Source organism: Hemiscyllium ocellatum, chromosome 45 (assembly GCF_020745735.1).
Source record: "Hemiscyllium ocellatum isolate sHemOce1 chromosome 45, sHemOce1.pat.X.cur, whole genome shotgun sequence".
NCBI classification, from domain to species: Eukaryota; Metazoa; Chordata; class Chondrichthyes; order Orectolobiformes; family Hemiscylliidae; genus Hemiscyllium; species Hemiscyllium ocellatum.
Window position 1 is genome coordinate 17,572,675 of NC_083445.1, and position 17,064 is coordinate 17,589,738.

At 48.6% G+C, this 17,064-nt stretch overlaps 1 protein-coding gene across 1 annotated transcript in view; it reads right to left on the bottom strand.

Annotated features, from left to right (window-relative positions):
• Positions 1–17,064, bottom strand: part of LOC132836010 (adhesion G protein-coupled receptor E3-like) — a 67,607-nt gene that overhangs the window by 4,223 nt on the left and 46,320 nt on the right. Inside the window, exons 12-15 of the mRNA XM_060855203.1 lie at positions 11,902–12,122; positions 10,559–10,625; positions 3,401–3,492; positions 1,209–1,377 (exon numbers count right to left, since the gene is read on the bottom strand). Coding sequence (XP_060711186.1) covers positions 1,209–1,377; positions 3,401–3,492; positions 10,559–10,625; positions 11,902–12,122 — 549 coding nt within the window. The remainder of the gene's footprint in view (positions 1–1,208; positions 1,378–3,400; positions 3,493–10,558; positions 10,626–11,901; positions 12,123–17,064) is intronic.

The window sequence follows — 17,064 nt, forward strand, 5'->3', positions numbered from 1 at the left end:
ACCCACAAACACACCCACACATACACACATACACCCACACACGCAAACCCAAACACACACACCCATGCACACCCACACACATACCACACCCACAGACACACATACACTCACACACACACATACCCACATACACACACACACACGCACACACCCACATACACCACACACACCCAGATACACCACACACACATCCACACACACCCCTCACACACACCCACACACACACACACCCATATTCAGACCCACACACACACCCACACACTCACCCGCATGCACACACACACCCACATACACACCCTACACACACACACACCCACACACACACCCTACACACACACACACCCACACACACAGACACACCCACACACACCGCCCACACACAGACACCCCACACACACACCCATACTCAGACACACACCCACACACTCACCCGCATACACATACCCACACACACCCACACACAGACACACACACAAACACACACACATCCACATACACACCCTACACACACACACACACACACAGACACAACCACACACACCCATATACACCTCCCACACACACACAGACACCCCCCACAAACACACCCATACTCAGACCCACACCCACACACTCACCCGCACACACACCCACACACACGCACGCACACACACACACCCACACACAGACACACACAGACACACACAGACCCACACACAGATACACTAACACACACACCCCCACACACACCCAAACACACACACAGACACCCCACACACACTCACATACCCACACGCGCACACACACCTCCACACACACAGGCCCACACACACCCACACCCACCCCACACATACACCCACACCCATACCCCCACCTACACACACCACACCCACACACCCGCATCCACACGCACCCACACACACACACCCACCCCCACACTCCTATACCCACCCACACATGTAAACACACCCACACACACACACACACACAAACCCACACACATCCACACACACACACAACCACACCCCCACACACCCACACGCCGACAAACAAATCCACACGCTCACCCACACACCCACACACACACAAACCCTCACACACCCACACACCCACCCATACACGCACTCACCCACACACGCACACACATGCATACACACACACACACACACACACACACACACACACACACACACACACACACACACACACACACACACATAGCCTGTTACCTGTTTGCATTTAACGCAGTGCAGCAGGAAGATGAAAGTTCCCTGGAAACTGTTCACGATGGTGAAGATGTAAGCCAGGGCTATTGTCCGAGCCTGGAAATGGAAGACTCCGATAATCCAGGTACAGCCCAGCAGGACCAGCTGAGCGAGGGCTGTGACAACGAACATTCTGTATAAGGAGGAGATACAGGGGGAGAGAAGTGAATGATGTGTGTGTGTGTGTGTGTGTGTGTGTGTGTGTGTGTGTGTATGAGAGTGTGTGTGAGAGAGAAACAGTGGGGAGTTGGATGTGTATGTGCGTGGGTAGGGGGTTGGATGGGGTACAGTGTGTGTGAGGGTGGGGGGTTGGATGGGGTACAGTGTGTGTGAGGGTAGGGGGTTAGATGGGGTACAGTGTGTGTGAGGGTGGGCGGGAGGATGGGGTACAGTGTGTGTGAGGGTGGGTGGGTGGATGGGGTACAGTGTGTGTGAGGGTGGGGGGTTGGATGGGGTACAGTGTGTGTGAGGGTGGGCGGGTGGATGGGGTACAGTGTGTGTGTGAGGGTGGGGGTGAGTGAATGGGGTACAGTGTGTGTGGGGGTGGGGGTGAGTGAATGGGGTACAGTGTGTGTGAGGGTGGGGGTGAGTGAATGGGGTACAGTGTGTGTGGGGGTGGGGGTGAGTGAATGGGGTACAGTGTGTGTGAGGGTGGGGGTGGGTGAATGGGGTACAGTGTGTGTGAGGGTGGGCGGGTGGATGGGGTACAGTGTGTGTGAGGGTGGGCAGGTGGATGGGGTACAGTGTGTGTGAGGGTGGGGGGTTGGATGGGGTACAATGTGTGTGTGAGGGTGGGGGTGAGTGAATGGGGTACAGTGTGTGTGGGGGTGGGGGTGAGTGAATGGGGTACAGTGTGTGTGAGGGTGGGGGTGAGTGAATGGGGTACAGTGTGTGTGAGAGGGTGGGCGGGTGGATGGGGTTAAGTGTGTGTGGGGGTGGGCGGGAGGATGGGGTACAGTGTGTGTGAGGGTGGGGGTTTGGATGGGGTACAATGTGTGTGTGTGTGTGGGGGTTGGATGGGGTACAGTGTGTGTGGGGGTGGGCGGGAGGATGGGGTACAGTGTGTGTGAGGGTGGGGATTTGGATAGGGTACAATGTGTGTGTGAGGGTGGGCGGGTGGATGGGGTACACTGTGTGTGAGGGTGGGGGTGAGTGGATGGGGTACAGTGTGTGTGAGGGTGGGGGTGAGTGAATGGGGTACAGTGTGTGTGAGGGTGGGGGTTGGATGGGGTACAGTGTGTGTGGGGGTGGGCGGGAGGATGGGGTACACTGTGTGTGAGGGTGGGGGTGAGTGGATGGGGTACAGTGTGTGTGAGGGTGGGTTTGGATGAGGAACAAGCTATTGCAGTTTGGGTCTGAAGGATTTGGGTGCTTTGTGAAGAGACCCTCTGACTTTGTTAAGTCTTTCCCTCCTGACACTGTTTATTGAGATTAAAACAAGTAAATTTAGTCACTTCAATAGCTAACTAACTAATTAACTGACTCAATAAAGGTAAATAACTGCCTCCTTTTAACTGTGATATGATGGATCACTCCTGAGGTTTATTCTGTTCTTTGCAATACAGAGGGTTGAGAGTTACACTGTCCCATCATCATTACTGCACGTTCAGAGGGTTGAGAGTTACACTGTCCCATCATCATTACTGCACGTTCAATGATGCTTCCATTCTCAGACTTGGGACATGTTCAAACCAATGGTTTGATGTTGCTAATTGTCTCTTTATTGAATGTGTGATGAAGACACAGAGGTTTTCAGTGCACCGTCCTGTAACAATGCAAGAAACATCCCTGGGCCCAGACCCGTCGATAATCTGAACTGAAGGTGGACTGAGTTGGACCTTTATCTGTTCTACACAAGGTTGACTTTGTTGTATATGGGAACAATTCCCGGGACAGTCACGTCCTGCTACCCAACTGACATTTCAGTGAAACCCCCAGGATTTGACACAAATGTGCCTTGTACTTGGGCCTTCCCCTGGCTCTCAGGTAATGACGCTACCATCACACCGCAATGTTTCTTGAGTCACACCGGGAGTTCACTCCATTTGAAGATGGTGCCAATCGAAGTGGCTCAGGGTAATCGTCAAGTCTTGCCGACGTCAGTGTGGCGTGCTGTTTAAATTAGCGGTTTCGCGTCGCAGTGTGAACCCTCTTACCTCAGCTTTTGTAAGTTCGAGAGGTCTGGGTTGATGGTGTGAAATTTCTGGGCCAGCCTCCATATCGTCAGAATGAGGAAAACAAGATTACTCTGAAAATGAGGAAGAGCTAATATTAGAACGATTCTAAATTTATCAGTGTGCGTGAGAGTCAGTATTTGTATATTAATAGATGTTTGTGTACAGGTTGGCATTGGTGTTTTTTGTAATTCATTCACAGGATTAAGTTGCCACTGTTTAGGCCAGTATTTATTACCCAGAAGGCGGTTACAAGTCAATCACATCACAGTGGGTCTGGAGTCACATGTAGGCCAGACCAAGTAAGAATGGCAGTGAACTAGATGGGTTTTTTCTTTGACAATGGATTCATGGTCATCATTAGACTCTTAATTCCAGATTGTTATTGGATTTAAATTCCAACATCTGCTGTGGCAGGATTTGAACCGAGGTCCCCAGAATATTCCCTGGGTCTGTGGGGTAACAGCCCAGCAATAACGCCACTCTTTGTGGATACGTGCATGTGTGTGTGTGTGAGAGAGAGAGAATCAGAGAATCCCTACAATGTGGCCATTTGGCCCAACAATTCCACACTGATTCTCCAAAGAGTGTCCCACCAGTCTCATTCCCCTACCTTTCCCATGACTAATGCACCTAACCTACACATCCCTGAACTCTGTGTGGGCAATTTCCCATGGCCGATTCACCTAACCTGAACATCTTTGGACTGTGGGAGGAAACCCACGCAGAGAATATGCAAACTCTACACAGACAATTGCCTGAGGCTGGAATCGAACCCAGGTCCCTGGCACTGTGAGGCAGCAGTGCTAACCACTGAGCCACCAGAGAGAGCAACTTCTCTCTGCATTGCCAAATCTCTCTTCAATGACTTAAGAGTGTAATTAGATTATTTACAGCGTGGAAACAGGCCCTTCGGCCCAACAAGTCCACACCGACCCGCTGAAGCGCATCCCACCCATACCCGTACATTTACTCCTTACCTAACACTACGGGCAATTTAGCATGGCCAATTCACCTGACCCGCACATCTTTGGACTGTGGGAGGAAACCGGAGCACCCGGAGGAAACCCACGCAGACACGGGGAGAATGTGCAAACTCCACACAGCCATCGTGCCGCCCACCATCTCAGGACATCTGACATAATTTCACTGCCAATGAAGTACTTCAAAGCAGGCTGAGTGGTAAAGTATAGTAACAACAACTAATTTGAACACCATAACTCCCACAAACAGCACCTTATTTGAAAACAGATCAAGATCAGCTCAAACACAATGATTTACTCCAAGGGAATAGTCACAGAGTTACACAGAAAGGAAGCAGACCTATTAATCCAAAAGGTCCGGGCCGAAAATAATCCCAAACTAGACCATTCCCAACTGCTTGTGCTTGGCCCATATCCCTTTAAACATTCCTTATTGGAGTCATAGAGTCCTCCAGCACAGGGACAGGCCCTTTGGCCCATACTGGTCCACACTGACCAAAATGGCCATCACCGCTAACCCTGTTTCCCTGCACTTGGCCCATATCCTTCTAAATCTTTCCTATCTATGTATTTGTCTAAATGCCTTTTAAATGTTGTTAATGCACCCGCCTCAACCACTTCCACTGGCAGCTTGTTCCATATGCATGTCATCCTTGGTGTAAAATAGTTACCCCTCAGGTTTCCTTTTATTCTTTCCCCTCTAACCTTAAACTGATACCCTCTAGTCCTCGATTCCCCAACCCTGGGGAAAAGACTGAGCGCACTCACCCTATCCATGCCTCTCATGGTCTTACACACCTCTATAAGATCTCCCTTCAGTCTCCTACACTCTAAAGAAAAACGTCCTAGCTTGTCTAACCTCTTTGTATAACTCAGACTCCTGCGTCCAGGCAACATCCTTGTAAATTTCTTCTGCACTCATTCCAGTTTAATAACATCCTTCCTACAGCAAGGTGACCAAAACTGAACACAATACTCCAAGTGCAGCCTCACCAATGTCCTGTAAAACTGTAATATAACTTCCCAACTTTTACACTCAATGCCCTGACTGATGAAGGCCAGTGTGCCAAAAGCCACCTTCACTGCCCTGTCTACCTGGGACTCTACTTTCAGGGAAGCATACACCTGAACTCCAAGGTCCCTCTGTTCCACTACACTCCTTAAGCCCTGGCCATTCACCATGAAACTCCTACCTGGATTTGACTTTCCGAAATGCAAGACCTCACGCTTATTTATATTAAACTCCATTTGCCATTTCGCTGCCCACTTGCCCAGCTGATCAAGGTGCTGCTGCAATTTCTGATCACTGTTCACGATGCCGCCAATTTTAATGTCACCTGCAAACTTACTAATCATGCCTTGTCCATTCTCATCCGAATCATTGATATAGATAACAAACATTGATATAGATAAAGCCCCAGTAATGGGACAAGCGCCAACCCCTGAGGCACTCCACTAGTCTCAGGCCTCCAGTCCAACAAGCATCCTTCCACTATTACCATCTGCTTCCATCAAGCTAATTGCATATCTAATTTTCTTTTGGGGGGAGCTGGCAAATTGGATACACAATTATTCATGAAAATATCCAAATGTCTTTTAAATGCTGTAACTGGACCTGCATCCACCACTTCCTGTGGAAGCTCATTCCACCCATGAACCACTCTGTGCACACTGGTTGGCCCTCATGTCTTTTTAAAATCTTTCTCCTCTCACCTTAGAAATATGTCCCCTAGTCTTGAAATCCCCCACAATAGGGAAAATATACCTGCTTTCACCGTACCTACACCCCTCATGGTTTTATAAACCTCTCTAAGGTCAGCCCTCACCCTCCTACGCTCCAGTGAAAAAAGTACCAGCCTCTCCATATCACTCAGACCCTTCATTCCCGATACCACCTCTTCTGAAACCTCTCCAATCTGGCAAAGTACGCCCCCCGCTGGCCTAGCAGGGAGGCGTTTCTTGGTGCTGCAATACCAGCCTGCTGCCACCAGCCCAGAGACATCCCCCTCTGCAGGCTGAAAGGGCTACTGCAGCACTGCCACTCTGAGCTGAGGCAGTCACGCTGGACTCAATCCATAGGCAGAGTGCAGCTGTGTGTGTTAGAGAGCGAGAGAGTGTGAGTGACTCTGTGTGTGTGTGTGTGTGTATGTGTGTGTGAGAGAGAGAGACAGAGAGTGTGTGTACATGTGTGTAAGAGAGAGTGTCTGTGTGTGAGACAGTGTATGTGTGTGTGAGAGAGTGTCTGTGTATATGTGTGTGATAGAATCTCTGTGTCTGTGAGAGAGTGTGTGTGTGTGTGTGACAGTGAGAGTGTTTGTGAGTGAGAGAGTGAGTGCGTGTGTGTGTGCGCAAGAACAAGTGGGAGTGTTTGTGTGTGAGAGAGAGAGATTGAGAGTGTTCGTGTGTGTGAGAGTGAGTGTGTGTGAGAGAGAGTGAGTGTATTTGTGTGTGTGAGAGAGAGTGTGTCTGTGTGTGTGTGAGAGAGTGTCTCTGGTCAGTATCTCTGTGTGGGACTTCTCCCTGGTCAGTGACTGTGTGTGGGATCTGTGTCTGTATGTGTGTGAGAGAGAGCGAGTGTGTCTGTGTGTGTAAGAGAGTGTTTGTGTGTATGACAGACTGAGACAGTATGCATGTGTGTGTGAGAGAGAGAATGTCTGTGTGTGTGAGTGAGAGAGAGAGTGTGTGTGTGTGTGAGAGAGAGGGTGTATGTGTGTGTGAGCATGAAATTTTATATCTGTGTGTGTATATGTATGTGCACTTGTGTTTGTGTGTGTGTATAAGAGAGAGAGTGTGTGTGAACGTGAGTGTTTATAAGTATATGGCTGTGTGTGTGTCTGTGACTGTATAAGAGAGTGTGTTTATGTGTGTGTCTATGTGTATAAGAGAGTGTGTGTGTGTGTGAGCGTGAGTGTTTGTAAGTATATGACTGTGTGTGTGGCTGTGACTGTGTCTGTATAAGAGAGTGTGTTTATGTGTGTGTCTGTGTGTATAAGAGAGTGTATTTATGTGTGTGTGTGAGTGTGTTTATGTGTTGGTCAGGAGCGATGGGCGGGAGAGGTAAAGTGGATAATCTGGAAGAAAACTGGGAAAGATTCCTTCACCCAACGTGTGGAATTCTGATGCCCTCTAATTCTTGACTCCCCAACCCTGGGAAAAAGACTGAGTGCATTCTCCCTGTCCATGACTCCCATGATCTTATACACCTCTATGAGATCCTCCCTCAGTCTCCTACACTCTAAAGAAAAACATTCCGGCTCGTCTCAACTCTCCCCAAAATGCAACATCCTTGTAAATTCCTTTTGTACTCTTTCCATTTAATAACATCCCCCTGTAACAAAGATGGGAAGTGAAGTCAAGTCATCTGGACTCAAACTCTTCACTTGCTCTCTCTCTCTCTCCACAGATGCTGCCCCTGACCCTCTGTGATCTCCAGCATTTGTGGTTTTTAGTTCTGGATTCTGTCGGCTTGTTCCCACTGCAGATTGAGGCCATATGGCCCCTTGACTGACTATCCAAAGAGCATCCCACCCCATAAGGCTGCATTTCCCAGAGTGAATCCACCTGACTTGCACAACTTTGGACAATGGGAAGAAACCAGAGCACCTGGAGGAAACCCACCCAGACACAGAGAGAACATGCAAACTCCACACAGTCACCCAAGGCTGGAATCCACGCTGCCATCCTCTTTTATCCACTCTCTCTGGTCCAATAGGTTTACTCGATATCACTAACTCAAGGCCGTTCTAACAATAAGATTTATCAAATGCTTTTGATTTAAAGCAATGAAGGCTGAAAGTGCTGCCAAAATCTTACCCAGGCAATGTTTACAATCCCAATCCCCTTTTATTTATCTGCCTGGAGGATGTGGGCCCAGCATTTATTACCCGTCTCTAGCTGCCCCTTGAGAAGGTGGTGAGGAGCTGCCTTCTTGAACCGCTGCAGTCTGCACTTTGACGTGGGCTTGTCTGAGGACTAGACCAGAGCCGGTGCTCAGTTACCTAGTCCGGTCATCCGGCCATCGATCAGAGGACTCCTGTTCGTGAGTATTTAACAGTGCCCAGCTGCAAACTCCCTGTTTTTCCCATTTCCCTTACATAGAAGCCCTTCATTCAGTCCATGATGCTCCCCCAGCAGACGACTGGTTTAACTATTGGCTAACTTTGCATACAGATTATCTACCAGTTTGAATAATTAACTCAATAAGGCATGCTGATAGCTTCCTGGAACAAAACTTTTCTCTGGAACGTTGATCTCAGCTTTTGTTTGCTCACCACTTTTATCTCGTCGAATCAATATTTACAATTCCATCGCAACCACAAATTCACCTGAAAAACAGTCCACATAATCACCTCGGATCCCATTCTCCTTTTGTAAACAGGATTGTGAGATTCCTGGAATTACTGTGATGGCTCCATCCATTGATGTTGAGTTTGATGTAAACACACACTCAGCGAAACATTAAAAAGCAGCGACCTTTCTAATCATTAGGGGGTCAAGGGTGACAGGGAGAATGAGCTGAGAAACCATGATCAAATGGTGGAGTGGATTCGATGGGCCAAACGGTCTAATTTTGTTCCTGTCTCTTAATGTCTTTTGACCAGACTTCATACAATGTTCCTTCTCGTTCTAATTTAATTCCAATTAACTTCATTCCTGCTGACCCAGCAAGTTATAATATCTACAATCCTCCACCTTTTCCTACATCTATCAGCTTCCCCATCATCTTCCTCAAAACCTACCTTGGTCACCATGATCTGCCTGGTCACCGACGGTTAACATTCTCACCTCACTTCAGAAGGTATATATGATCGCGCTCTTGCGACACACCCCGGAGCATTTTGCCTATCTTTGAAAGGTGCTACATAAATGCAGTTGTTTATTGCTGCAGGCTAACTGTGATCAGGTTTCCCAGAGATGTGCCTCTCTAGGTGCTGGTTCAAGTCACTCATCAGACAGATCTCGCACAGTCATTGACCAGAGAGAGAGCTCAGAGAGATCCCACACAATCACTGACCAGAGAGAGATCCCACACACAGTCACTGACAGAGACAGATCCCACACACAGTCACTGACCAGAGAGAGATTCCACACACACTCACTGACCAGAGAGAGATTCCACACAGTCACTGACCACAGAGAGATCCCACACACAGTCACTGACCAGACAGATCCCACACACAGTCACTGACCAGAGACAGATCCCACACACAGTCACTGACCAGAGAGAGATTCCACACACAGTCACTGACCAGAGACAGATCCCACACACAGTCACTGACCAGAGAGAGATCCCACACACAGTCACTGACCAGAGACAGATCCCACACACAGTCACTGACCAGACAGATCCCACACACAGTCACTGACCAGACAGATCCCACACACAGTCACTGACCACAGAGAGATCGCACACACAGTCACTGACCAGACAGATCCCACACACAGTCACTGACCACAGAGAGATCGCACACACAGTCACTGACCAGACAGATCCCACACACAGTCACTGACCAGAGAGAGATCCCACATACAGTCACTGACCAGAGACAGATCCCACACACAGTCACTGACCAGAGACAGATCCCACACACAGTCACTGACCAGAGAGAGATTCCACACACAGTCACTGACCAGAGACAGATCCCACACACAGTCACTGACCAGAGAGAGATCCCACACACAGTCACTGACCAGACAGATCCCACACACAGTCACTGACCAGAGACAGATCTCACACACAGTCGCTGACCAGAGACAGATCCCACACACAGTCACTGACCAGAGACAGATCCCACACACAGTCACTGACCACAGAGAGATCCCACACACAGTCACTGACCAGACAGATCCCACACACAGTCACTGACCAGAGACAGATCCCACACACAGTCACTGACCAGAGATAGATCCCACACAATCACTGACCAGAGACAGATCCCACATACAGTCACTGACCAGAGAGAGATCCCACACAATCACTGACCAGAGACAGATCCCACACACAGTCACTGACCAGAGATAGATCTCACACAATCACTGACCAGAGACAGATCCCACATACAGTCACTGACCAGAGATAGATCCCACACAATCACTGACCAGAGACAGATCCCACACACAGTCACTGACCAGAGAGAGATCCCACAGAGTAACTTACCAAACAGATTGCACACAGGGTACCCACAAAGCTCCATCGAAACCCTTTTTCCATCGACAGCCAACAACTGCGGGGGTTGGGGTGGGGGTAGGGATGGGAAGCGAGACAAATGCCTGTTAGTTAACGAAAGGCATCAGAATGGCCTGTTGAACCTAACGTCCACGCTCCCTTCCGCACGGAACCTTACTGAACCCTTCCAGAACTAACCCAGAGAGGGGAAACCAGTTTATACACAGAATGGTGAGATTTGGAAACAGAGGCCTTATGCCGCTTTGAGGCGTACGACGCGAGGTGAGCAATGTATGTCTCAGATTGGGAGTGGCACGTTTTCCTCTTCTGCAGGAGTTAGCAATTCCCTGAGGACTGGATCATAGAATCCAACAGTGAGGGAGCAGGCTATTCGGCCCATTGAGTCTGCAGTGACCCTCTGCAGACCGTCCCACCCAGACGCAGACCTGCACATCTGTAAACACGATAGGACAATTTAGCATGGCCAATCCACCCTAACCTGCACATCCCTGAGCACTATGGGCAATTTAGCATGGCCAATCTTCCCTAACCTGCACATCCCTGAGCACTATGGGCAATTTAGCATGGCCAATCCACCCTAACCTGCACATCCCTGAGCACTATGGGCAATTTAGCATGGCCAATCTTCCCTAACCTGCACATCCCTGAGCACTATGGGCAATTTAGCATGGCCAATCCACCCTAACCTGCACATCCCTGAGCACTATGGGCAATTTAGCATGGCCAATCCACCCTAACCTGCACATCCCTGACGACTATGGGCAATTTAGCATGGCCAATCCACCCTAACCTGCACATCCCTGAGCACTATGGGCAATTTAGCATGGCCAATCCACCCTAACCTGCACATCCCTGAGCACTATGGACAAACCAGCATGGTTAATCCACCCTAACCTGCACATCCCTGAACACTATGGGCAATTTAGCATGGCCAATACACCTAACCTTTGGACTGTGGGAGTAAACTGGAAAAACTTTGAGTAGGTGTTCTGCAAGAAACTACCCTTTGTCTTTGTAAAACCTTAAGGTTTGTTGCCGGTTATTTTTAGATCAGCTCAGAAGAGTGGGGCGGGCGGGGTAAAGAAGGTGTACAAGTTTGTAGTACTTGTGCGCAAGCCTGATCGCATTGATCTCTCAATCAAAACCCTTCCTGATTATTAAAGAAATGTCTATTAACTCTCCTCTGGAAAGTGGCGTGCATTTGGCAGTCACATTTTCACTTGAAACTCCGACTGTGTGGGCGTGGACATGTGTATCCAAACCATGAGTTTAGAATGTCTAGGTCAGGAAAGGACAAAAAGATGTTGACTTACTATTCTCTGGTGCCATATCCGCTTGGGTTAGTTGCTGCTGAGATAATGACGATCAGAGCCGGGATGCCATAGGCGATTGGCTGAGTGTATTTCCCTCGGAGACTCTGGACCCAGAAAACCTTGACCACCATCAGGTAAAGCTGGATGCCTTCCAGAAACATCCACAGAAAACACGCCAGGAAGAAGTAATGAAGGATTCCAGCAACGGCCGCGCACACAGCCTGGGGACAAACAGAATCATTCAAGCAGTTGCTTTACCCAATGGACAAGAGGCTTGAGGCTCCATTTTGAGTCCTTTAGAGTTGGAGGCCTTAAGATGGAGTCCGGTAACCTCGGTGACCATATTCGAGGGTGACGCCATTTTGAAAGTGGGGCCTACTCCCCCGGTGGGGTGGGTGGGGGGTGTGAAGATCTCAAACCCAATAAATGCTTCACCTCCGTGACTCACCACTCTCACAGCTGTGGGTACTACTGCCGGAACATTCCGAGCACTGCGCGGCAGCTGGTGGTGAAGCAGGGAAACATGAGTGGCTGCTTCATGTTTAGATAATAAGTCCACGCTAACTTCCCTCTGACTGAGGACTGTGGTGGTGGGGTCAGGGGTCACTATGAAGAAGGATTGGGTAACCGTGAATTGGTGCAGTGAGCAGACCTTGGCACCGCACCTCAGACTGGTCTTGAAGGGAGTACAGTGCAAGTTTACAAGAATAATACCTGGAATTCAGGGGCTATGAGGAGACATTATACATGTGAGGCCTGTTTTCTCTAGAATTTAGAAGGTTAGAACATGATCTGATCGAAGTCTTCAAGATATTAATAGGAAAAGATAGGGGAGGTAAAGATAAACAATTTCCACTGGCTAGGGACATAGCCTGAGAGTTAGGGCCGGACCGTTCAGAAGAGATGTTAGGAAGCACTTCGACACACATAGGGTGGGAGAGCTTTGGAAATCTCTTTCACAAAGGGCAGTGGATGCAGTTGCTAATTTTTAAACTTGAGATAAATAATTGTTTCGTTAAACAAAGATAGTAAGAGATAGGGGCCAAAAGCACATTGTATGAATCTAGGCTGCAGGTCCGCCATGACCCCATTGGACGGTGGAACAAGCCCGAGGGGCTGAATGGCCTACTCCTGTTCCCATGTTCCCGTGTAACAATCCAGTTCCCACTGGAAGGGCCTTCACTGCATCAAGGGATACAGCGGTAACTGTTGGGATACAACGTTGAGGTGGATAATCAGCCATGATTGAGAATGGCGGAATAGATTTGATGGCCTCCTCCTGTGCTGATTTTACCCCTTCCAGAGGCTGGGCTAGCCTGACATTCGGCTGGATCTGACCAATGAACATCCTCTACCGCTTCCTGCTCCGATTCAGGGAGAGTCTGAGTCATGTACCAGGGAACAAACTGAGGAAACGATCCGGGAGAAGGTCGACAGAAGATGTCCCCTGGGTGACTGTGTGTAGAGGACGTAGAGGGGATTGAGGAGCGGAAACTTTTTCTCTAGAGTTTGTTAGACCAGGCACAAGGTCTCAACAATTTCCAACCTACATCACTTGGTTAAGCCACTTGGGGAGGTTCACTTCTGGTTTCCCTGCTATAGGAAAGATGTTGTGAAATTTGAAAGGGTTCAGAAAAGATTGACAAGAATGTTGCCTGGGTTGGAGCTACAGGGAGAGGCTGTTTTCATCGAATCCCCACAGTGTGGTAACAGGCTATTTTGGCCCAACAAGTCCACACTGACCCTCTGAAGAAGAACCCAGCCAGTCCCAGTCCCCTACCCTATTACTCTACATTTACCCCTGACTAACCTGAACACTAGGGGCAATTTAGCATGGCCGATTCACCTAGACTGCACATCTTTGTGACTGTGGGAGGAAACGGGAGCACCCGGAGGAAACCCACACAGCCAGGGGGAGAATGTGCAAACTCCACGCGGTCAGTCACCTGAGGCAGGAATTGAACCTGGGACTCTGGTGCTGTGAGCCACCGTCCCACCCATAGAGTGTCAGAGACTAAGTGGTGACCTTACAGAGGTTTATAAAATCATGAGGAACATAGCTAGGGTGAATACTCAATATCTTTTTCTCAGGGTATGGGAGTCCAAAACTAGAGGGCATAGGTTTAGGGTGAGAGGGGAAAGATTTAAAAGGGACCTAAGGGGCAACTTTTTCACACACAGGGTGGTGCGTGTATGGAATGAGCTGCCAGAGGAAGTGGTGGAGGCTGGTACAATTACAACATTTAAAAGACATTTGGATGGGTATATGAATAGGAAAGGTTGTGGAGGGTAATGGTCTGGGTGCAGGCAGGTGGGACTAGATTGGCTTGGGATATCTGGTTGGCATAAAGGGGTTGGACCAAAGGCTCTGTTTCCGTGCTGTACATCTCTATGACTCTATGACTCTATACACTCAGCTCAATGATTGGATGAGGAGACTGGATGTATGTTTGTTAATGACGCCAAGTTAAGTCAGAAAGTAAATTGTCAAGAGAAGGTGTAGAGTTTACAAAGATTAGGGGGAGTGGCAAAAAGAAAGTGTTGTCAGATGGGCACTTTCCAGCAGAGGGCAGTGTCTTTGGCAATCTGAGTGAAGTGGAGATTTCCCTCAACCCCTTTGGTGAAGGGCAATTTGTCATCCTTACCTAGCCTGGCCTACCCAACATTCCCTACACCGTCCAAGGGCAATCAGAGACAAATATTGATCTGGCCAGTGATGCCCACACCCCATGAAAGAACAATTGGACAGCACCCAATCATTTAACCACATTTGCGTTCTGTTCTGGGGACCACTACCCTTTAAATTGGAGGTGTAGTGGACAGCGAAGGAAGTTACCTCAGAGTGCAATGAGACCTTGATCAGATGGGCCAATGGGCCAACAAATGTAGTTTAGATAAACATGGATATTACATTTTGGAAAGACCAATTAGGGCAGGACTTACTTAATGGTAAGGTCCTGGGGAGTGTTGCTGAACAACGAGACCTTGGAGGGCAGGTTCATAGTTCCTTGAAAGTGGGGTCGCAGGTAGATAGGATAGTGAAGAAGGCATTTGGTATGCTTTCCTTTACTGGTCAGTGCATTGAGTATGGGAGTTAGGAGGTCATATTGCGGCTGTACAGGACACTGGTGAGGCCAGGTTTGGAATACCTGTTCAATTTTGCTCTCCCTGCTATCGGAAGGATGTTGTGAAACTTGTAAAGACTTGAGAAAAGATTTACAAGGATGTTGCCAGGGTTGAAGGATTTGAGCTACAGGGAGAGGCTGAACAGGCTGGGGCTGTTTTCCCTGGAGCGTCAGACACTGAAGGGTGACCTTATTTAAGTTTATAAAATTGTGAGGGGCGTGGGTAAGTGAGTAGCCAAGAATTTTTTTCCCCAGGACAGGGGAGTCCAAAACTGGAGGGCATAGGTTTAAAGTGAGAGGGGAAAGATTTAAAAAGGACCTGGGGGCAACTTTTTCACACAGAGGGTGGTGCGTGCTTGGAATGAGCTGCCAGAGGAAGTGGTGGAGGTTAGTACAATGACAGCATTTAAAAGGCATCTGAATGGGTACATGAATAGGAAGGGGTTAGAGGGATATGGGCCAGGTGCTGGCAAAATGGGACTAGATTAATTTAGGATATCTGGTCAGCATGGACGAGTTGGAGTGAAGGGTCTGTTTCTGTCCTGTATGATTCCACGGCTCTAAGTTTAGATTATTGAGGTAGCAGGTGATAATGATGCAAACTTGAAAGTGACCTTAAATAAAAACGGAAAATGTTGGAGAAACTCAGCAGGTCTGCAAACAGAGAGAAACAGAGTCAAAGTTTCCACTTCTACTCTGGCCCGAAACGTCGTTTCTCCTGCTCCTCGGATGCTGCCTGACCTGCTGTGTTTTTCCAGCACCACACTCCCAATTAGGTCAGACATGTACTTATTGAAGTATAGAAGAATGAGTGACAACCTAACTGACACACAGAATATTCTTCGGGGACTTGTAGGGTAAGGACAGAGAGGTTGTTTCTCCTTGTGGGACAGTCTGGGATCAGAGTGCAAAACTAGAGTAACAAGAAGATGGAGTACTGGGCTAATGGTCGGATACTTGGTAGTGTGGATGAGCAGAGGGATCTTGGTGTCCATGTACATAGATCTCTGAAAGTTGCCACCGGGTAAATAGTGCTATGAAGAAGGCATATGACGTACTGGGCTTTATTGGTAGAGGAATTGAGTTCCAGAGTCCTGAGGTCATGTTGCAGTTGTATAAGACTCTGGTGCGGCCGCATCTGGAGTATTGTGTGCAGTTTTGGTCGCCATACTATAGGAAGGATGTGGAGGCACTGGAACGGATGCAGAGGAGGTTTACCAGGATGTTGCCTGGCATGGTAGGAAGATCGTATGAGGAAAGGCTGAGGCACTTGGGGCTGTTTTCATTGGAGAAAAGAAGGTTTAGGGGAGATTTGATAGAGGTGTACAAGATGATTAGGGGTTTAGATAGAGTTGACAATGAGAACCTTTTTCCCTGTATGGAGTCAGCTATTACGAGGGGGCATAGCTTTAAATTAAGGGGTGGTAGGTAGAGGACAGATGTTAGGGGTAGATTCTTTACTCAGCGAGTCGTGAGTTCATGGAATGTCCTGCCAGTAACAGTGGTGGACTCTCCCTCTTTATGGGCATTTAAACGGGCATTGGATAGGCATATGGAGGTTATTGGGCTAGTGTAGGTTAGGTAGGCTTTGGTCGGCGCAACATCGAGGGCCGAAGGGCCTGTACTGCGCTGTATTTTTCTATGTTCTATGTTTCAATAGACAATAGACTATAGGTGCAGGAGTAGGCCATTCAGCCCTTCGAGCCTGCACCGCCATTCAATATGATCATGGCTGATCATTCCTAATTAGATTTCAGATCGGGATAAGGAGGAATTCCCTCCCTCAGAGGGGAGTGAATCTGTGGCTTCCTTTACTACAGAGGGCTGGGGAGTTAAGTATATTCAAGGCCGAGGCAGAGAGACTTTTAATCAGTCAGGGGGATCGAGGGCTCTAGGAATAAAAGTGATGTTGAGGATTATCACATCGGCCAAGATCTGATTGAATGGCGGAGCAGGCTCGATGGGCTGAATGGTCTCCAGCTAATGGAGGTGAGGAGAAATTGCCTGACTGTCAGGGAACACTACCCCAGAAGGTTGG